This window comes from Salvelinus fontinalis, chromosome 29 (genome assembly GCF_029448725.1).
Source record: "Salvelinus fontinalis isolate EN_2023a chromosome 29, ASM2944872v1, whole genome shotgun sequence".
NCBI classification, from domain to species: Eukaryota; Metazoa; Chordata; class Actinopteri; order Salmoniformes; family Salmonidae; genus Salvelinus; species Salvelinus fontinalis.
The window spans coordinates 28,942,521-28,963,436 of NC_074693.1; the positions used below are offsets into that span (position 1 = coordinate 28,942,521).

The 20,916-nt window shown below is 42.5% G+C and overlaps 1 protein-coding gene across 1 annotated transcript in view; it reads right to left on the reverse strand.

Moving 5' to 3' along the window:
* Positions 1-6,490, reverse strand: part of LOC129827794 (carnosine synthase 1-like) — a 30,221-nt gene extending 23,731 nt beyond the window's left edge. The window contains exon 1 of the mRNA XM_055888985.1: positions 6,445-6,490. Within this exon, the coding sequence (XP_055744960.1) occupies positions 6,445-6,447 (3 nt within the window). The 5' untranslated portion in view covers positions 6,448-6,490. The remainder of the gene's footprint in view (positions 1-6,444) is intronic.
* Positions 6,491-20,916: the final 14,426 nt, after the last annotated feature.

A 20,916-nucleotide genomic window follows, 5' to 3' on the forward strand; every position in this document is an offset into this window, starting at 1 on the left:
GATGAACCAGACTTGTGGAGGTCTACATTTTTTTTCTGAGGTCTTGGCTGATTTCTTTTGATTTTCCCATGATGTCAAGCAAAGAGGCACTGAGTTTGAAGGTAGGCCTTGAAATACATCCACAGGTACACCTCCAATTGACTCAAATTATGTCAATTAGTCTATCAGAAGCTTCTAAAGCCATGACATCATTTTCTGGAATTTTCCAAGCTGTTTAAAGGCACAGTCAACTTAGTGTATGTAAACTTCTGACACACTGGAATTGTGATACAGTGAATTATAAGTCAAATAATCTGTCTCTAAACAATTGTTGGAAAAATGACTTGTGTCATGCACGAAGTAGATGTCCTAACCTACTTGCCAAAACTATAGTTTGTTAACAAGACATTTTTGGAGTGGTTGAAAAACGAGTTTTGATGACTCCAACCTAAGTGTATGTAGACTTCTGACTTCAACTGTACATCTACTCAGGGTTTTCTAAAGCTAACCAGATTCAGTTAGCTTCACATTCCAGCTCAGGCTTCATCCGTACTACGAAGGTCGGTATTGCTCATCCGCCTACAGCTAACTCTAGCAGGCTTTTAACTGCGCCTGCATGTTAAAAATTTTTAAATAAAATATTTATCCTTTATTTAACTGGCTAGTCGAACACCTAACTCGTCATTAAAGACAATGGTGAATCATCAATCCATGGCCGAGTCAGTGACATTTTCATTTGTGCTGAAATCTAAATAAAAAACACAAAATCGTTCAAATCCACCATGCTATTGTGTGAAATAGGCTTTTAGAAGTTCTGTCTATCTAACATTTCCGGAAATGACCATTCAAAACCTGCCCACGAGTCCTGAAAACTAGCCCAACATGGTGTTTTTCCCAGCATGTCACGCCCGATCTGTTTCACCTGTCTTTGTGATTGTCTCCACCCCCTCTAGGTGTCACTTATTTTCCCTGGTGTATTTATCCCTGTGTTTCCTGTCTCTCTGTGCCAGTTTGTCTTGTCTGTTCAAGTCAACCAGTGTGCTTTTCCCGTGCTCCTGTTTTTTCTATTCTCTTTTGCTAGTCCTCCCGGTTTTGACCCTTGCCTGTTTCTGGACTCTGTACCCGCCTGCCTGACCATTCTGCCTGCACTGACCTCGAGCCTGTCTGCCACACTGTACCTCCTGGACTCTGTACCCGCCTGCCTGACCATTCTGCCTGCACTGACCTCGAGCCTGCCTGCCACACTGTACCTCCTGGACTCTGTACCCGCCTGCCTGACCATTCTGCCTGCACTGACCTCGAGCCTGCCTGCCACACTGTACCTCCTGGACTCTGTACCCGCCTGCCTGACCATTCTGCCTGCACTGACCTCGAGCCTGCCTGCCACACTGTACCTCCTGGACTCTGTACCCGCCTGCCTGACCATTCTGCCTGCACTGACCTCGAGCCTGCCTGCCACACTGTAGCTCCTGGACTCTGAACTGGTTTTGACCTTTATCCTGTCCACGACCATTCTATTGCCTACCCTTTTGGAATATAATAAATATCAAAGACTCAAACCATTTGCCTCCCGTATCTGCATCTGCGTCTGGCCTTGTGCTCTTATACAGCAAGAGAGGAGTTGGCACATTTAGCCAATAAACCCTTTTTCCATAATGTTATCGAGCGAATTAAGGAATGTCAACGTAATTTGTAAAGACGTAAGGAGCTAAATTCGGTTCTCCATCAAAATAATAATTATTGCGAGCTAACATGACTATTAAAGGAATTTGAATATGTCGAAAGAGAAAAGAGAATTAGTTGGCCCTTAATAAACTCGCCAGATAATTATCCGTCAATGGATGTTGATTTAACGGCTATGATTGTAAATCCCTTATGCACATGTGCATAACTATAGACCAATCTGACAGGAGAGTTTGAGGGATGAAATCTGGACAAAGGATCTCAATCTCTGTTCAAGAAACATTTGGGGGAAACTCGAACTAATGTTAGGCTATTTATTTTCTGGCAATTGTACCGTTATTATGTGCCAGACTGCAAACCGTTATAAATGAATTGGCTTATCAATTCAATAGGCTAGGCTTACTGACTCCGGGTTTATGATTGTAATTACATTTTGCCATGGTTTTCTGTTGTTTAATAGCCTGCTGTAATAGGATATTGAGGGTTGTAATTTTAATCACTGAATCAAACATTAATAATATGAACTGAATAGGCCCATGCTTGTCAACAGACAGTGTTTGTTTTTTTTTACCTGTAGCCTAATCTGACTGAATGTTACCTAATCTAATGCATTCTGACTACAGCTGATCTGCAATTGCGATAGAACTGTGACCATGTTCACAGTTGATAATTTCCAATTTCATTAACTAAACATGGCCATTAATAATTGCATAATAACACAAGGCTACAACAACAATAAACTGAAGTTATAGGCTGTTTATTAAATCCGTTTGCCAGCTCCAGGTAGGCTACACAAGTGGCACAAATTGATTTGCAATGGCTCCAGTGATATCCTCATTTCAACATATGTATTGTATCAAATGGTAGGCTACAGTAGCCTACAGTAACATATAAAATAATAGGCTACTTGATGACCAACAGATGCAGATGTATCATTCTCCACATTTAATGTCAGTTTTACTGTGGACTTTTCAGAAGCATGCCAGGGAGTTCCATAACTTCCATTGTTTTCCATAAGCAAAGTCGACATTAGAATTAAGCAATAAGGTTTGAGGGGGAGTGGTATTTGGCCAATATTTGTTTGTATGGTCTGATATAACACAGCTTTCAGCCAATCAGCATTCAGAGCTTGAACCACCCAGTTTATAATTAAGCAATAAGGCGCTAGGGGGTGTGGTATATGGCCAATATACCACTGCTAAGGGCTGTTCTTAAATCACTAAGCAAAGCGGAGTGCCTGTATACAGCCCTTAGCCGTGGTATATTGGCCATATACCACAACCCCCCAAGGTGCCTTATTGCTATTATAAACTGGTTATCAACGTAAGAAGAGCAGTAAAAATACATGTTTTGCCATACCCGTGGTATAGCCAATCAGCATTCAGGGCTCAAACCACCCAGTTTATAATGCAGTTTAAACCACCTCTGAGCGAATGTATCTAATATGTGCTGGAGCGCCTAAAGTAGTTTTCCTGTGCTTTGACGCTGTTATTTCTTGATGCACATCAGTTCTAGCGTGTTAATATGTTTTATGGAAAAATAGTTGGAAAAACAGTAGGTTGTCTCAATAATGACAATCTAACCTACAACATGTAAAAGGTTGACACGACATGCGCGCGTGCTGCTTTGTCTCCTCTCACTCAAATCACTCAGCTGCAGCGCTCAATCTCAACACACACACACCTCTCTTGCCCTCTCCCAGTCTGTCATTACCAAATTAATAAAATATTTAAGCAGTCGTCTGCCTCAAATGAAGGGGATGGGGGCGCAATCTTTGCAAGAGGGAGGTCATCTGATGTAAATGGAGATAGCCTTGAGTTAGCCTCCCCCAGAGCAGGTTAGATCTGAAGGATTCGTTGCCATAGGAATGTACCTGGCTTAAAGGTGAGCCACTTTCGTATGACAGGTTATCTCGAGTTGAACTCAGTTTACCAAAGTTATCTCACTAACTCCTCAACCTGCTTTGTAGTATACCCCTATGATCCCGCTTTCACCCCTCTCTCCCTCTGTTTGCCTATTATCACCCTGTTTATTTACCTTTCTATTTCTAACTTATCACCCTGTTTATTTACCTTTCTATTTCTACCTTATCACCCTGCTTATTTACCTTTCTATTTCTAACTTATCACCCTGGTTATTTACTTTCTATTTCTAACTTATCACCCTGTTTATTTACCTTTCTATTTCTACCTTATCACCCTGCTTATTTACCTTTCTATTTCTAACTTATCACCCTGTTTATTTACCTTTCTATTTCTAACTTATCACCCTGTTTATTTACCTTTCTATTTCTAACTTATCACCCTGTTTATGTACCTTTCTATTTCTAACTTATCACCCTGCTAATTTACCTTTCTATTTCTAACTTATCACCCTGTTTATTTACTTTCTATTTCTAACTTATCACCCTGTTTATTTACCTTTCTATTTCTAACTTATCACCATGTTTATTTAATTTCTATTTCTAACTTATCACCCTGTTTATTTACCTTTCTATTTCTAACTTATCACCCTGTTTATTTACTTTCTATTTCTAACTTATCACCCTGTTTATTTACCTTTCTATTTCTAACTTATCACCCTGTTAATTTACTTTCTATTTCTAACTTATCACCCTGTTTATTTACCTTTCTATTTCTAACTTATCACCCTGTTTATTTACTTTCTATTTCTAACTCATCACCCTGTTTATTTACTTTCTATTTCTAACTCATCACCCTGTTTATTTACTTTCTATTTCTAACTCATCACCCTGTTTATTTACCTTTCTATTTCTAACTTATCACCCTGTTTATTTACCTTTCTATTTCTAACTTATCACCCTGTTTATTTACCTTTCTATTTCTAACTTATCACCCTGTTTATTTACTTTCTATTTCTAACTTATCACCCTGTTTATTTACCTTTCTATTTCTAACTTATCACCCTGTTTATTTACCTTTCTATTTCTAACTTATCACCCTGTTTATTTACCTTTCTATTTCTAACTTATCACCCTGTTTATTTACTTTCTATTTCTAACTTATCACCCTGTTTATTTACTTTCTATTTCTAACTTATCACCCTGTTTATTTACTTTCTATTTCTAACTTATCACCCTGTTTATTTACTTTCTATTTCTAACTTATCACCCTGTTTATTTACCTTTCTATTTCTAACTTATCACCCTGTTTATTTACCTTTCTATTTCTAACTTATCACCCTGTTTATTTACCTTTCTATTTCTAACTTATCACCCTGTTTATTTACCTTTCTATTTCTAACTTATCACCCTGTTTATTTACCTTTCTATTTCTAACTTATCACCCTGTTTATTTACTTTCTATTTCTAACTTATCACCCTGTTTATTTACCTTTCTATTTCTAACTTATCACCCTGTTTATTTACCTTTCTATTTCTAACTTATCACCCTGTTTATTTACTTTCTATTTCTAACTTATCACCCTGTTTATTTACCTTTCTATTTCTAACTTATCACCCTGTTTATTTACCTTTCTATTTCTAACTTATCACCCTGTTTATTTACCTTTCTATTTCTAACTTATCACCCTGTTTATTTACTTTCTATTTCTAACTTATCACCCTGTTTATTTACCTTTCTATTTCTAACTTATCACCCTGTTTATTTACCTTTCTATTTCTAACTTATCACCCTGTTTATTTACTTTCTATTTCTAACTTATCACCCTGTTTATTTACCTTTCTATTTCTAACTTATCACCCTGTTTATTTACCTTTCTATTTCTAACTTATCACCCTGTTTATTTACTTTCTATTTCTAACTTATCACCCTGTTTATTTACTTTCTATTTCTACCTTATCACCCTGTTTATTTACCTTTCTATTTCTAACTTATCACCCTGTTGATCTACTTTCGTATTTCTAACTTCTTTCCTACTGACCTACCGGTACACACCTGAAGGGGTTTACTCTATTGTTTAATTCCCACCACCACCAGCTACAGTAGTTTGCTGCTTCATCACAGTAATATCGTGTCATACGAAAGAATGCCAAGGTTTTCAGTTTCACATACTGTAAAAAATATTAAATGAAGCTATAAATACTTATTGGCACTGCAGGAAATACAGCCCCACCTCTCGCTTAGCATTCATTGCACTATAACCTCTGTAAATCACACTTGACACTCTACATTTAACACGATACGCAGAGACCCTTAATAGACACTGTTTCTCACACAGACAACACACAGACAACAGGCAGACAACACACAGAACTGTAACGGTTCCGAGAGTAATATTGCAGCTACTGTCCTTCCAATCTCTCCTTATTCCGCTACACAGCAATATCTCTTCTTTAAACCCCTTCCTTTGGTCTCTACCACCCTCAGTCTTTCTCCCTCTTCCATTCCTCGCCCTATCACTGATTCTCTGACAGACATTGTCACACACACACACACAAAAAATATTCGAATTCTTCTGTCAATACACTGTACGGCATTGTATTTCAACACAAACATGTTGCACTCAATTGTATTTGTACGCCAAACGCCGCAAAACACTATTCAGTCAATTTATGAAATGTTATAAATGCAGATCAAGAACAAGCAAAACTTTTGAAGACTTCTCATCTGACAACAATTCAAATAGCATCATGCAATAACATACAACACTGAAAAACATTGTCTCATTCACACATTTACAAGAAAAGCTTTTCAGAAAAGCTAAGGAACACTTGATTAAAAGACAAACATTCAACACCTGCAGATATAAACTCACATCAATGTTCATTCAACCAAACTGTCTCTCTCTCATTCATCTCACCATAGTGTCTGCAGTGACCAAGTGGCAACCTGGAAATGACAGAAAGAGGAAGAAATTGAGAGGGGTAAGGAAAGAGAGAGGGAGGGAGCAAGCTGGAAAGGGTCAGAGGAGGGGTAAGAGGGGGGGTTCAGAGGAGGGAGGGGTCAGAGAGGAAGGGGTCAGAGGAGGGAGGGGTCAGAAAGAAGAAACGTGCAGATAGCAGAGAAGAGTACAAGTAAAAACATAACAGATGACATGCTATAAAACATGTCTGTTTTCTATGTAATATCTTGTAAAAAGGAATATCTTGTAAAAGGCCCATGTGAGCCTAATACATTTAAGTGGCAACATTACTAGTACGCTGAGCCATATTGACTTCGTAAAACCCAACACATTTTGAGAGCCCAGTACTTCCATTGACCTTGGAGATCACAGGAATGCCAACCTGTTGTTCTATTATGATAACACATACTTCCTGGGGTAGTCTGCAAATGGGCATCCATTTTTCACTTGGTTGACCGTTTTTCAACATTTAAACTGTTTCTGTAATTGAAATTCAAAACAACTTGACTCTCTGAAAGAAAATAGGTCAATCACAGATATTATAGTCTACCCTTTTCAAACCTGTTATCTTTGGCCTTTCTGCCTGAACTTTGCCAATGTAAACAGATGGAGTAGATTGCAGGTCTCTAGGACGGGCGTTGATTGGTAGGGGATCTAAGGAGCCAGGCTGTACCTCTGCACCAGCTGACAGGCTCTACAGGTGAGTGTCGACTAAGGGACGTTCCCATACCTTATCAGGTGCCATGCAGGTATAGGACAGGTATGGAGCACGTTTTAACAGTCCGACACTATCAGTCGTTCTCACTACACACACACACACACACACATTGTACCAGCCAGCCTCTCTGGCTATCTGATCAGTGGGATGGTTAAGGGCTGGCCTCTTAGATTTTCTGAAACACACAACCCAGACAAAGGTAATGTTATCAGAAGTAATCAAACTTTATAAAACCTGATGACTGATGGGAACATGGTGTGTATGTTTACTGTTGTTGAGTCACTAACCTCGTTCACCGGACACTTCCTGGCTATGCACAATTAGCCTGGGGAAGAGGTTACAAGGTCAATCTCGCGCTCACACACCTTTTAATATGCTCTGATGAAGGTCGACTGATCGAAAGCTTAGCCTCTATTAAAATACATTTGCATCTGACTAAGTGTGAAGAGACTTGTTCCTGTTTCTCCAACTGGCCTGAATAACAAATGGGCAGGAATAACAAACAATGAATTTACATTTGAGTAATTTTATCCAGAGCAACTTACAGGAGCAATTAGGGTTAGGTGCCTTGCTCAAGCGCACATCGATTAACCGCTAGGCTACCGGTCAAAACACATCTGCTATCTATTGAAATCAAGAGGTTCTTAAGACAAATCACATTCTGTTAGTTGAATTTCGCATTTTATAAAAACATTATAAAAATAACATCTGATTGTTTTACTGTACAGATATCCAGCACATAATATTGTTGAAAAAACATTTGAAAATCACATAATTTCATAAAAACATTTGTACATCACATAATTTCATAAAAACATTTTAAATGTACATGGTAGGTCTGAGCAAGACGGGGAGTCACCACCTCAGGGTCAGCCATCTTGAGTGTGGCACAGAGAGCAGGCAGTAGGCCAGCCTGAGCCAGGTGAGCCAGTAATCTCTCCCCTGATGGGAAATGTTACCCAGAACCCTTAGCACCTGGTGGGTTGGGGAGAAAGATTATCATTTAATCTCATTATCAAATAATTTCCCTGACCAAACTGAGTCAAAGTGCATGGCTCAGTGGATGGTGAAGCATAGTGCTGGACACATAGAGGTTAAATATGCCACATAATGTGTCAATAAGAGAATGTAAGTTGACCAGGAAAAAATCTGTAATGCTGTAACTTTTTCTGACTGGGTCAAATTATGCATGTGTTCCGTCAAATTAGATACTCAAATCGTGTTTAAAGGAGTTGACATTTGTAATATGATGGATATCACACAAGCATTCTACATGGCAGAGCTCCAGTGTGAAGGGGGTGATGTATCCCTGCTGCTAAAAATACTATCACTTTATATGACAAGCAGTAATCTATACGCCTTGATAACACACACAGATGTATAAATCAATTCACTCTCTCACACACAACACATACACCAGTGGAGGCTCCTCAGAGGAGGAAGGGGAGGACCGACCATCCTTCTCAGTGAAATTTCATAGAAATAAAAATAGTTTTTTTTTTTTTTTTTTTCCTGTTTAGATAAAACTATACTAAATATATTCACATGTCACCAAAAACAGATTAGAAAACACTGTTTTGCAATGAAGGTCTATAGTAACTTCAACAGCACTCGCTGGGGTAGCACCATGGTTTAGCCGGAGGACAGCTAGCTTCTGTCCTCCTCTGGGTACATTGACTTCAATACAAAACCAAGGAGGCTCGTAGGCCTCACCCCCTTCCATAGACCTAGATGGTAATTATGACCACTTCTGGAGGACGACCTCCAACCAATCAAAGCTTTTGCAGTATGAACTGATATGTTGTCCATCCAATCATAGGATTAGGATCAGAGAATGAACCTAGTGTGTTGTATTGGGGTTGTGCCAAAGAGCATTATAGGGCGGGGCGGGTCTATGTGTTGAGAAGCTTGGTGAGTTGGTGACATTATTGGATAGTGATAGTTGAGCAATTTTTGGATATTATTCAATTCAAATTAGGTTCTTCAAATCACAGGAGACGGTGGAGGTAGATTATACATTGTTTTCTTTGTTTTAGAACTTTATTTTTGCTAGCTACCAGCTCCAGTGTGCAGGAAAATGTTGTTGACTTTTTGTTGAAGAACTCCTTTCATTCTCTGGGGTACACGGAAAAGGTGTGAATTAAAAATCAGTTTCATGAAGAAATATGAAAAGGTGATGGCGTTCAATACGAATGAATATCAAAGGTATAGCTGGTTAACAGGGAGCCTTTCATCAAGCTGCCTGTATTGCAGGCCTTGCCTGCTCTTTGGAAAGTCAGCCTTGGGCGAAAGAGAGGTACAGTGACCTGAAGAACATCAATCGTTCAGCTAAACGCCAAAACAAAAGCAGGGAGCATATAAATCCCACATCCGATTCAAGATTCTGCAAAAAAGCTGCATCACTCATGAAGAAGGTCTATGTATTCAAGCTGCGCAACATATGAGAAAGTAAGAAGAAACAGGGATGTTCTCAAGCGGCTTATCAACATCACTGTGTTTTTGGGCCTGCAAGAATGGGCTTTTAGAGGACACAACAAGAGGGAAAGTTCCTCTAACAGGTGCAACCACAAGGAGCTTGCAGCGATAATTGCAGGTTAAGATGCTTTACTTGCTGAACATATGAAACGTTCTACTGTCTAGTGTCTTTTTCTGAGATGTCGAAATCAATTCAATAGCTTCCATCGCATCATCCATAAAAAGTTAGATTAAAGAGCGAGGTTGACGCAGAATGCTCAAGTAGGCTTTCCACTGTACTCAGGTATGCCTATACGTTTTCAATCCAAAATGATTATCTGGAATTAACTGGAATTAATCAATCAACATAATAGTCTACAGTTGCAACTGTCAAACTGCAGTAACTTGTTCATTTGATTTATATCAGTTGTCCAACTGAATGTATTCAACTGAAATGTGTCTTCTGCATTTAACCCAACCCCTCTGAATTAAAGAGGTGGAGGGGGCCGCCCTCCTTGACATCTACGTCTTGGGTGCCCGGGGAACAGTGGGTTAACTGTCTTGCTCAGGGACAGAATGACAGATTTTTATATTGTCAGCTCGGGGATTCGATTCAGTTGCCGCAGTTTTACAGGGTTTTCACCCACCCCCAGGGCCTAGAGTTTTTCTCCCCAGTTTTTTTTAAAACCATGTGACCTGATTAGGAAAAACGATGGGACCCTTTATTTCACTTTTTAATCACTGATGTCGTGCGTAATGTCACTTTCTCCAGAGTCCATAGAATGGGTAAGGCCTCTGGAAATAGGCCACGGGCTATTATTGCATGTTTTGACAAATTTAAGCAAAAGGAAATGGCGAAGAGCAGGGGCAAAGAACTCAGAAACACAGATTTTGGAATGAATGATCACTTCCCCACCGAGATCAATGAAAGGAGAAAAAAACAATATCCCATCATGAAAGAAAAGCGCTGCCTGAATCAACGAGTCTCCATGGTGATGGATAAACTATATATCAACGGGCAATTGTATCAGGACTCTGGAGTAACTCCCTGGCTATTTTAATTTAACGTTCAAATTTGAGTTTGTGTGTTGTAGTGTATCATGACAACTTCAACTACAACGAATACATGCTCTATTGATCTACACTTGTGTCACGTTCCTGACCTGTTTTCTGTTGTTTTGTATGTGTGTGATGGTCAGGGCGTGAGTTTTGGGTGGGCAGTCTATGTTTTCTGTTTCTATGTTGGTTTTGGGTTGCCTGGTATGGCTCTTAATTAGAGGCAGGTGTTTTGCGTTTTCCTCTAATTGAGAGTCATATTAAGGTAGGTTGTTCTCACTGTTTGTTTGTGGGTGATTGTCGCTGTGTCTGTGTTTGTTGCACCACATGGTACTGTCTCGTCTCATCTCGTTCGTTCGGTCGGTCGGTAGTTCCTGTTCATGTGTTCTTCGTTCCATGTAAGTTCGTAGTTTAGGTCTGTCTAGTTCGTTTTGTTATTTTGTAAATTAGTCAAGTGTATTTCGTGTCTGTTCTTCGTCTTGAAATAAAGTCATTATGTATTCACAACCCGCTGCGCCTTGGTCTACTAACTCACCGAAAGACAGCCGTTACAGAATCACCCACCAAACCCAGATCAAGCAGCGGGTTAACGGACAGCAACGACAGCAGCAGTGGGAAAAGGAGGATTGGACATGGGAAGAGATCCTGGACGGTAAAGGACCCTGGGCAGAACCAGAGGAGTGTCGCCGTTCAAAGGCGGAGCTGGAGGCATCTAAAGCGGAGAGGCGACGTTATGAGGAGGCAGCAAGGAAGCAAGGCTGGAAGCCCGTAAGTACTACCCAAAAATTTCTTGGGGGGGGGGGGGGGGGGGCTAAGAGGTAGTGGGCCGAGGGCAGGTAGGAGACCTGCGCCTACTTCCCAGGCTAACCGTGGAGAGCGGGAGTACGGGCAGACACCATGTTACGCAGTAGAGCGCACGGTGTCTCTTGTACGGGTGCATAGCCCAGTGCGGGTTATTCCTCCTCCCCGCACTGGACGGGCTACAGGGAGCATGCAACCAGGTAAGGTTGGGCAGGCTCAGTGCTCAAGGGAGCCAGTACGCCTACATGGTCCGGTATTTCCGGCGCTACCTCCTCGCCCCAGCCCAGTACCACCAGTTCCGGCACCACGCACTAAGCCACCTGTGCGTCTCCAGAGCCCTGTTCCTCCTCCACGCACTCTCCCTATGGTGCGTGTCTGCAGCCCAGTGCCTCCAGTTCCGGCACCACGCACTAAGCCACCTGTGCGTCTCCAGAGCCCTGTACGCACTGTTCCTTCTCCCCGCACTTGCCCTGAGGTGCGTGCCCTCAGCCCGGTACCTCCAGTTCCGGTACCACGCACCAGGCCTATAGTGCGCTTCGAGAGGTCAGTGTGCCCTGTCCCTGCTCCCCGCACTAGCCTTGAAGTGCGTGCCGTCATCCCGGTACCTCCAGTTCCGGCACCACGCACTAAGCCATCTGTGGGTCTCCAGAGCCCTCTACGCACTGTTCCTTCTCCCCGCACTCGCCCTGAGGTGCGTGCCCTCAGCCCGGTACCTCCAGTTCCGGTACCACGCACCAGGCCTATAGTGCGCTTCGAGAGGTCAGTGTGCCCTGTCCCTGCTCCCCGCACTAGCCTTAAAGTGCGTGCCGTCATCCCGGTACCTCCAGTTCCGGCACCACGAACCAGGCCTACTGTGCGCCTCAGCAGGGCAGAGTCGGCCGTCTGCCCAACGCCTTCTGCACTGCCTGTCTGCCCAGCGCCGTCTGAGTCGTCTGTCTGCCCAGCGCCGTCTGAGTCGTCTGTCTGCCCAGCGCCGTCTGAGTCGTCTGTCTGCCCAGCGCCGTCTGAGTCGTCTGTCTGCCCAGCGCCGTCTGAGTCGTCTGTCTGCCCAGCGCCGTCTGAGTCGTCTGTCTGCCCAGCGCCGTCTGAGTCGTCTGTCTGCCCAGCGCCGTCTGAGTCGTCTGTCTGCCCAGCGCCGTCTGTCTGCCCAGCGCCGTCTGTCTGCCCTGAGTCGTCTGTCTGCCCAGCGCCGTCTGAGTCGTCTGTCTGCCCAGCGCCGTCTGAGTCGTCTGTCTGCCCAGCGCCGTCTGAGTCGTCTGTCTGCCCAGCGCCGTCTGAGTCGTCTGTCTGCCCAGCGCCGTCTGAGTCGTCTGTCTGCCCAGCGCCGTCTGAGCCGTCTGTCTGCCCAGCGCCGTCTGAGCCGTCTGTCTGCCCAGCGCCGTCTGAGCCGTCTGTCTGCCCAGCGCCGTCTGAGCCGTCTGTCTGCCCAGCGCCGTCTGTCTGCCCAGCGCCGTCTGTCTGCCCAGCGCCGTCTGTCTGCCCAGCGCCGTCTGTCTGCCCAGCGCCGTCTGTCTGCCCAGCGCCGTCTGTCTGCCCAGCGCCGTCTGAGCCGTCTGTCTGCCCAGCGCCGTCTGAGCCGTCCGTCTGCCCAGCGCCGTCTGAGCCGTCCGTCTGCCCAGCGCCGTCTGAGCCGTCCGTCTGCCCAGCGCCGTCTGAGCCGTCCGTCTGCCCAGCGCCGTCTGAGCCGTCCGTCTGCCCAGCGCCGTCTGAGCCGTCAGTCTGCCCAGCGCCGTCTGAGCCGTCCGTCTGCCCAGCGCCGTCTGAGCCGTCCGTCAGTCAGGAGCCGCTAGAGCCGTCCGTCAGTCAGGAGCCGCCAGAGCCGCCAGCCAGTCAGGAGCCGCCAGCCAGTCAGGAGCCGCCAGAGCCGCCAGCCAGTCAGGAGCTGCCCTCCAGTCAGGAGCTGCCCTCCAGTCAGGAGCTGCCCTCCAGTCATGAGCTGCCCTCCAGTCATGAGCTGCCCTCCAGTCATGAGCTGCCCTCCAGTCATGAGCGGCCACCCAGTCATGAGCGGCCACCCAGTCCGGAGTTGCCATTAGTACAGAGTTGTCCCTCTGTCCTAAGCTGTCCCTCTTTCCGGAGCTACCTCTCTGTCCTGAGCTGTCTCCTCTATGTAGGAGGGGCCTTAGTAAAGGTTCCTGGACGTTGGTTGGGGGCGAGGGTCGCCACTCAAAGGACGCCAAGGAGGGGGACAGAGACAGTGGTGGAGTGGTGTCCTCGTCCATCGCCGGAGCCGCCACCGCGGACAGATGCCCACCCAGACCCTCCCCTTGAGTTTTAGGGGTGCGCCCGGAGTTCGCACCTTGAGGGGGGGGTCCTGTCACGTTCCTGACCTGTTTTCTGTTGTTTTGTATGTGTGTGATGGTCAGGGCGTGAGTTTTGGGTGGGCAGTCTATGTTTTCTGTTTCTATGTTGGTTTTGGGTTGCCTGGTATGGCTCTTAATTAGAGGCAGGTGTTTTGCGTTTTCCTCTAATTGAGAGTCATATTAAGGTAGGTTGTTCTCACTGTTTGTTTGTGGGTGATTGTCGCTGTGTCTGTGTTTGTTGCACCACACGTACTGTCTCGTCTCGTCTCGTTCGTTCGGTCGTTCCTGTTCATGTGTTCTTCATTTCATGTAAGTTCGTAGTTTAGGTCTGTCTAGTTCGTTTTGTTATTTTGTAAATTAGTCAAGTGTATTTCGTGTCTGTTCTTCGTCTTGAAATAAAGTCATTATGTATTCACAACCCGCTGCGCCTTGGTCTACTAACTCACCGAAAGACAGCCGTTACAACTTGATAAGGAAAGGGTTGCATATAGCTCAGGTTAATGTATGTAGCCTTCCTAACAAAATACATGAGGTTTTTTACTTGGTCAACATAAATAATATTCATGTTTTGGCTTTGACCAAAACACATTTAGATGCATCTGTAAATGATGGGCAAATTAACATTCATGGATATAGTCTACTGAGAAGAGATAGTAATAGGAATGGTGGGGGTGTAGCACTGTACATTCAGAATCATATACCTTTTAAGAGGAGGGATGACCTTAATGTATGTCAAGTAGAGGCACTATGGGCTCAGGTACATCTGCCTCACCAGGCACCCATATTGGTAGGATGTGTGTATAGACCTCCTAGCTCTAAGGTGTCCTATCTGGATAACTTATGTACTGGGTTTGACCAGGCCACATATAGCAACAGAGATGTATTTATCTTGGGTGATTTTAATATAAATTGGAAGGATCACAATAATTCGAATAGAACAAAATTGATGAGATATGCCAAGAACTGTGGTTTGAAACAAATGGTTAATGATACTACTAGATCATCAATTAAGTTAGGTCATCGTTCAGACACATGCATTGATCTGATTTTCTCTAATATACCATTGCAATGCTTAAAAGCCAGATCAATGCCAGTGGGCTGGACAGACCATAATATTGTGACCATAACCATGAACACCAAGGTTCCAAAGAAACCCCCTAGGATTGTGGTTAAGAGAAATTTTAAAACATTTAATCATGAGCTATTTCAAAATGATTTGGCTGCTGTACCCTGGGAGCTGATTTGTCTAGAGGATGATTTAAATCATGCTACAGAATGTTTTATTGATTTGCTCACTGAGGTAATGGACCATCATGCCCCTATAAGAAAGAGTACAGTTGGTGCTCGTCCATCTCCATGGATTGATGATGAACTGGGTGAGGCTTTTTCTCAAAGAAATATGGCAAAAGTCTTAGCAGCCAAGTCAAAATTAGAAATTGATGAACAGAATTATAGAACATTACGTAATTCTGCAGTTAAATTGAATCGAAAGAAAAAAAAGTTATTTTACAACAATGCTTTTATTGATTGTAAAAATGATTATTAAAAGGTATGGAACACAGTTAAGGGCTTACTTGGTACATCTATCTCATCATGCCCATCTAGTGTGGAGGTTGACGGGAGAATAATAACAAAACCAGTTGATATTGGCAATCATGTTGCAGATTTTTTTTACAAAGAAAATGTATTTACTGAGCAACAATGTAAACATACATTCTTCCAAACAAGCTATTGTCCAATGGATTGATGATCATATTATGAGCAACAAGATCTGCTCTTTTAGTCTGCAAACGGTGTCAGTGGAGGAGGTGTTAAACCTATTGAAGTCATTACCTGATGGGAAATCTACAGGTTATGGTCTTATGGAAAAATGTTTGCTTCACTGTGCTGCTCCCCAAATTGCAGTTCCACTGAGATACATATTTAATTGGTCACTGGAAAAGGGGATGTTTGCAAATGTATGGAAGCATGCAAAACTGTATCCTATTCCGAAAGACTGCAAAGAACCCATTACTCCTGCCAATAGTCGACCAATTAGTCTACTCCCTGCACTCAGTAAGATATTGGAGGGTATTGTGAGTAGACAAATATGGGAGTACATGGAAAAGAATGATCTGATTACAGCCAATCAGCATGCTTATCGCAAAAACCATTCCACTACCACTGCATTGGTTGACATGACTGACCAGTGGCTCAATGCTATGGATAATGGCAAGTTTGTGGGTGTACTATTTTTAGATTTCAGTGCAGCATTTGATTTAGTGGATCATTAAATAATTTTGACAAAATGAATGCATTATGGTTTTAAGGAGGTAGCATTGAATTGGATACAGTCATATCTAACTGACAGGAAACAGTCCACCTATATCAATGGTTCATTTTCTTCCCCTCATGTGTTAAACTGTGGATTACCGCAGGGCAGCTGCCTTGGGCCACTTCTTTATTTAATATATACCAACGACCTTCCCTATGCCTCAAGCTACTATATTTGCAGATGATACTACAATTTATGCAGCAAGACAATCGGTTCAACAGGTACAGCAAGCTTTACATGGAGAATTGGAGAATATTAGGGAGTGGGTTTGCCAAAACAAACTTGTTTTAAACACCAGAAAATCAAAATTATGTTGGTCTGTTCCACTAGGAAAAGGCCAAAACAGCATGGGATACAATTAAGTATGGGAGGAGTACAAATTGAAGAAGTGGCAGAAACCAAACTATTGGGAGTGCAGCTAGACAACTGCTTATCATGGTCATCTCAAATAACTAATCTATGTAAAAAAAATATTAAAACAGCATGCATAATCAGAAGGATAGCTAAATATTTACCAGGAAAAATTCTTCAGCAAATAACACAAGCATTAATTGAGAGTCAGGTGAACTACTGTTCTGTGGTCTGGGGAAATGCATCATCAAGTGAAGTTAGGAGACTGCAGAATGCACAGAACAAAGCAGCAAGGATTGTTTTAAGGTGGAGATATGGTTCTTCTGTTGCAGTCATGCGCAATGTTCTTGGTTGGTCATCAATCAACAAGATAATTGAAAAAAACATGCTTATTTTATTTCATAATATACATCATTTAAAATGGCCAAGTTCTATTCACAACGGTATTCAGTTGGTAAGAGACAGACGTTCCGTAAATACTAGGAATAGATTGTCCACCATCTATGCGTTGTCCAGACAGAAAAGAGAAATAGGCAAAATAACATTTTGATTTAGAGCAATAAAGAAATGGAATAAATTAACTGAGAACTAGAAACCTTTCAATATATACATTTAAACATTATTTTAAAACGATTTAAATATAATACATAGAAATGTTGTGGGACTATAGTAGATGAAGAATCAATATTTTTTAGATTGAGTATTTATTGGGTCATTATGTTAGTATATTATGTATGTTTGTAATAGTGTGTTATATGTGAAAATGTGTTTGTATTATAAATGGTATTTTAATGTTTTCCAGCATCTTGAACAGCTCCGCCACCTAGGGAAGAGAAGGCAGAACAACGGTCCCAGGATAGAGAGGATAAAATATCTGTCATATTCAGTGTCCTTCAGCTGCTAGTTGCTGTACTTCTCTGCTGGGTTACTGACTAGAATATTCATCTCTGACACGTGGTTGTTATATTAGAGCACAATACCTGATCGCTGGCGAGTGTGTCCATGGTTAGTGCTATCTACCTCATAACTAGATACCAAAAAGCAATTTCAGACTATCAATCAAGTTAGAGTAGCTAGCTTGTTCTATCTTAGCAGGCAATCCTGCTGGTAAGGTTGGTAGACTTTAGAACTGCAAGCAATAACTAAATGTACTGAATTAGACTCACATTCCTTTCAATCTTTTACCCAGATTTTAGCAGAGAAGCATATACACAGAACACAAATATATGCAACATGCAACAATTTCTAAGATTTTACTGAGTTACAGTTCATATAAGAAAATCAGTCAATTGAAATAAATTCATTAGGCCCTAATCTAGGGATTTCACATGACTGGGAATACAGATATGTGTCTGTTGGTCACAGATGCCTTAAAAAAGGTGATGTGACACCTCTTTCACATAGAGTTGATCAGCCTGTTGATTGTGGCCTGTGGAAAGTTGTCCCACAATTGAGGTAATATGTACATGTAGGTAGGGGTAAAGTGATTATGATAGATAATAAACAGAGAGTAGCAGCAGCGTATGTGAAGAGTGTGAAGGAATGTGTGTGGTAGCAGTGTGGTAGCAGAGAGAACAGTCTATGACTTGGGTGACTGTAATTTAAAAAAATGTTTAGGGCCTTCCTCTGACACTGCTTAGTATAGAGGTCCTGGATGGCAGGAAGCTCAGCCACAGTGATGTACTGGGCTGTACGCACTGCCCTCTGCTGAGCAGTTGCCATATGCAACCGGTCAGGATGCTCTCGATGGTGCAGTTGTAGAACTTTTTGAGGATCTGTGGGCCCATGCCAAATCTTTTCAGCTTCATGAAGGGGAATCGGCATTGTCGTATTGGGAATATTTAAAAAAAATAACTTTATTTAACTAGGCAAGTCAGTTAAGAACAAATTCTTATTTTCAATGATGGCCTAGGAACAGCGGGTTAACGGATAACTGCCTTGTTCAGGGGCAGAACGATTTCTACCTTGTCAGCTTGGAGATTCGATCTTGCAACCTTCCGGTTACTAATCCAACGCTCTAACCACTAGGCTACCTGCTGCCCACTATGGTGGTCTGCTTGAAACACGCAGGTATCATAGATTGTAACAGGGAGAGGTTGAAAATGTGGTCTTAGTGCCAGCATCGGTTTGTGGTGGTTAATAGACAGCCACGAAATATGTAGATGAAAACTCTCTCGGTAATGCACGGAAAACCCAGCTAACTATATATTATCCATGTCCTGGTTCAGCCACGACTCTGTGAAACATAGGATATTATAGTTTTTAATGTCCTGTTGATAGGATAGTCTCGAACGAAGCTCATCCAGTTTATTCTCCAGTGATTGCATGTTCGCTAGTAGAACAGAGGGTGAAGGTGGATTATCCACTTGCTGATGCAGTCTCGCCACGCAAACGGCTTTCGACCTCTGTAACGGCATCTCCTCTTCATACGAATGGGGATTTGGGCTTGGTCTAGGAATAGCAGTATATCCTTCGCGTCCGACTCCAGTTCAAGGTTATATCTGTTCTGATATACAGAAGCTCTTTTCGGTCATAGGAAACGATGGCGGAAACATTATGTACAAAACAAGTAAAAAATTGCGCAAAAAAACACACAATTGGACAGGAGCCCGTAAAATGGCGGCCAGCACCTCTGGCGCCAATCTTTCATATTCAGGGTATAAACCTTCAAACTTATTTTTCGATAATATAGACATTAGTTTAGATTAGGTTCTAACTTTTCTTTGGACATTTCAAAATGGATTAACAATTTTACTTTTCCCATTACATGATTTCGCATGAATTACCTTTTACACTACGACACATCTGTTTGGTGATTAGGCTTACGATAGTGTTCTGCCCTGGAACTTGTTATTGAATGGCATCTGAAAGCAAAAGTAGCCAATTGTATAGCAGATGATTAGGATGAATTATTCCTCCATGGTTCTGACCTGCTCGTTGTGCATTGCCTTGTATCAATCTGGCTGAACTCACCTTTTTCATATGCTCGCCTCTTGAATTGAACTCTGAACCGCTGCCCTGACGACCGGCGTTGTGGCGGACTGCATTCAACCTAAACATTTCATATATCTACCAATCTATCCGGTTTAATAAGTTAGATAGCTAAGTTGATAAGACATGAGTTTGTTAACGTCACATTTTACCAAGAGTTGTTGACGTTATCTGTCTTGTTTTGCACACTTTGTACAAAATAATAAAATGCAGTACTACAGGATATTTCTTAACGTAGCTCTTTATTAGCTAGCTATAACTGGCGTGTTCACGTATCGCCAACCAGGATCAAACTGACCATCACCTAACCATGTGGGTGGTCTTAACCAATCATAGCACAGTATGATATGGCGGTAAAATGCATCCAATTATAATTCAGTATGTTTACACATATGAATATTACATCCCCCTTCTTTTAAAACAAAAGAAAAATGTTTACATATTCGAAGCATTTCTTTTGAAAACATGCTCTGCAGTTTGAACTCAAGGTAAGTAACCATTTATATTGCATACTATACCAACTGAATCAACATAGACTCTGAAACAATAATCCAACATACTGTTACTTTTCAAACAAGGGATTCTCAGCAACTCAGCTTTCACTGTAGAAATGCATCTTAACATTTCAAACAAATACAATACCAAAGCATTTCAAGTGAACTTTCAATAACAAGTTTACAGTCTGGAACTCTTTTAGGGCATCGATCCGCCCACACCCTTTGACATTTCACAGGTCTAGGACAGCTCTGGGCTTGACCTCTCTTCCTGACCTTGTGCGATATGATGCTGAGCATGCTTCTGTGTCAGTCAACAGTTCTTGTGGTGTTGCAGGTAAGTATGGTGTATGTTGTGCTGTGTGTGTGTGTGTGTTTAGTCCATCACGTTCTCTTTCAGGGGAACAATTAATCTCATCAGTGTGTTGTTCTTTTGTGTTCAGTAGGTGACGACGATTGCGGCAGTACACCGCTCCTTCTGTGGTGCGGACGTGATATGAACGTTCAGTGTCAGCTGGCTGGATGACGACTGCTGGCTTCCAGAGGCCATGCTCTTGGATTCTAACTGACTCCCCGTCGATCAGTGGTGGCAGTGGTCTAGCTGACCTGTCGTAGTATCGCTTTTGTTGTTGTTGTCTCTGTGCACGTTTTCCATGCATTTCCTTGTAGCTGACGACCTCAGGTTGCAGCTGCTGGTTGGTGCTGGGAAGGATTGAGCGAAGTCTGCGTTTCATCAACAGCTGGGCGGGTGATTTGAAGTTGTCAACTGGAGTGTTGCGGTATTCAAGGAGACTAAGGTAGGGGTCTCTCTTGTCTGCTTTTGCTTTATCCATGAGTGATTTAGCAATCTGCACTGATTTTTCAGCAAGGCCATTACTTTGAGGGTAATGCGGGCTTGTGGTGACATGTGTGAACTCCCATGCTTTTGTGAAGGATTCAAACTCATTT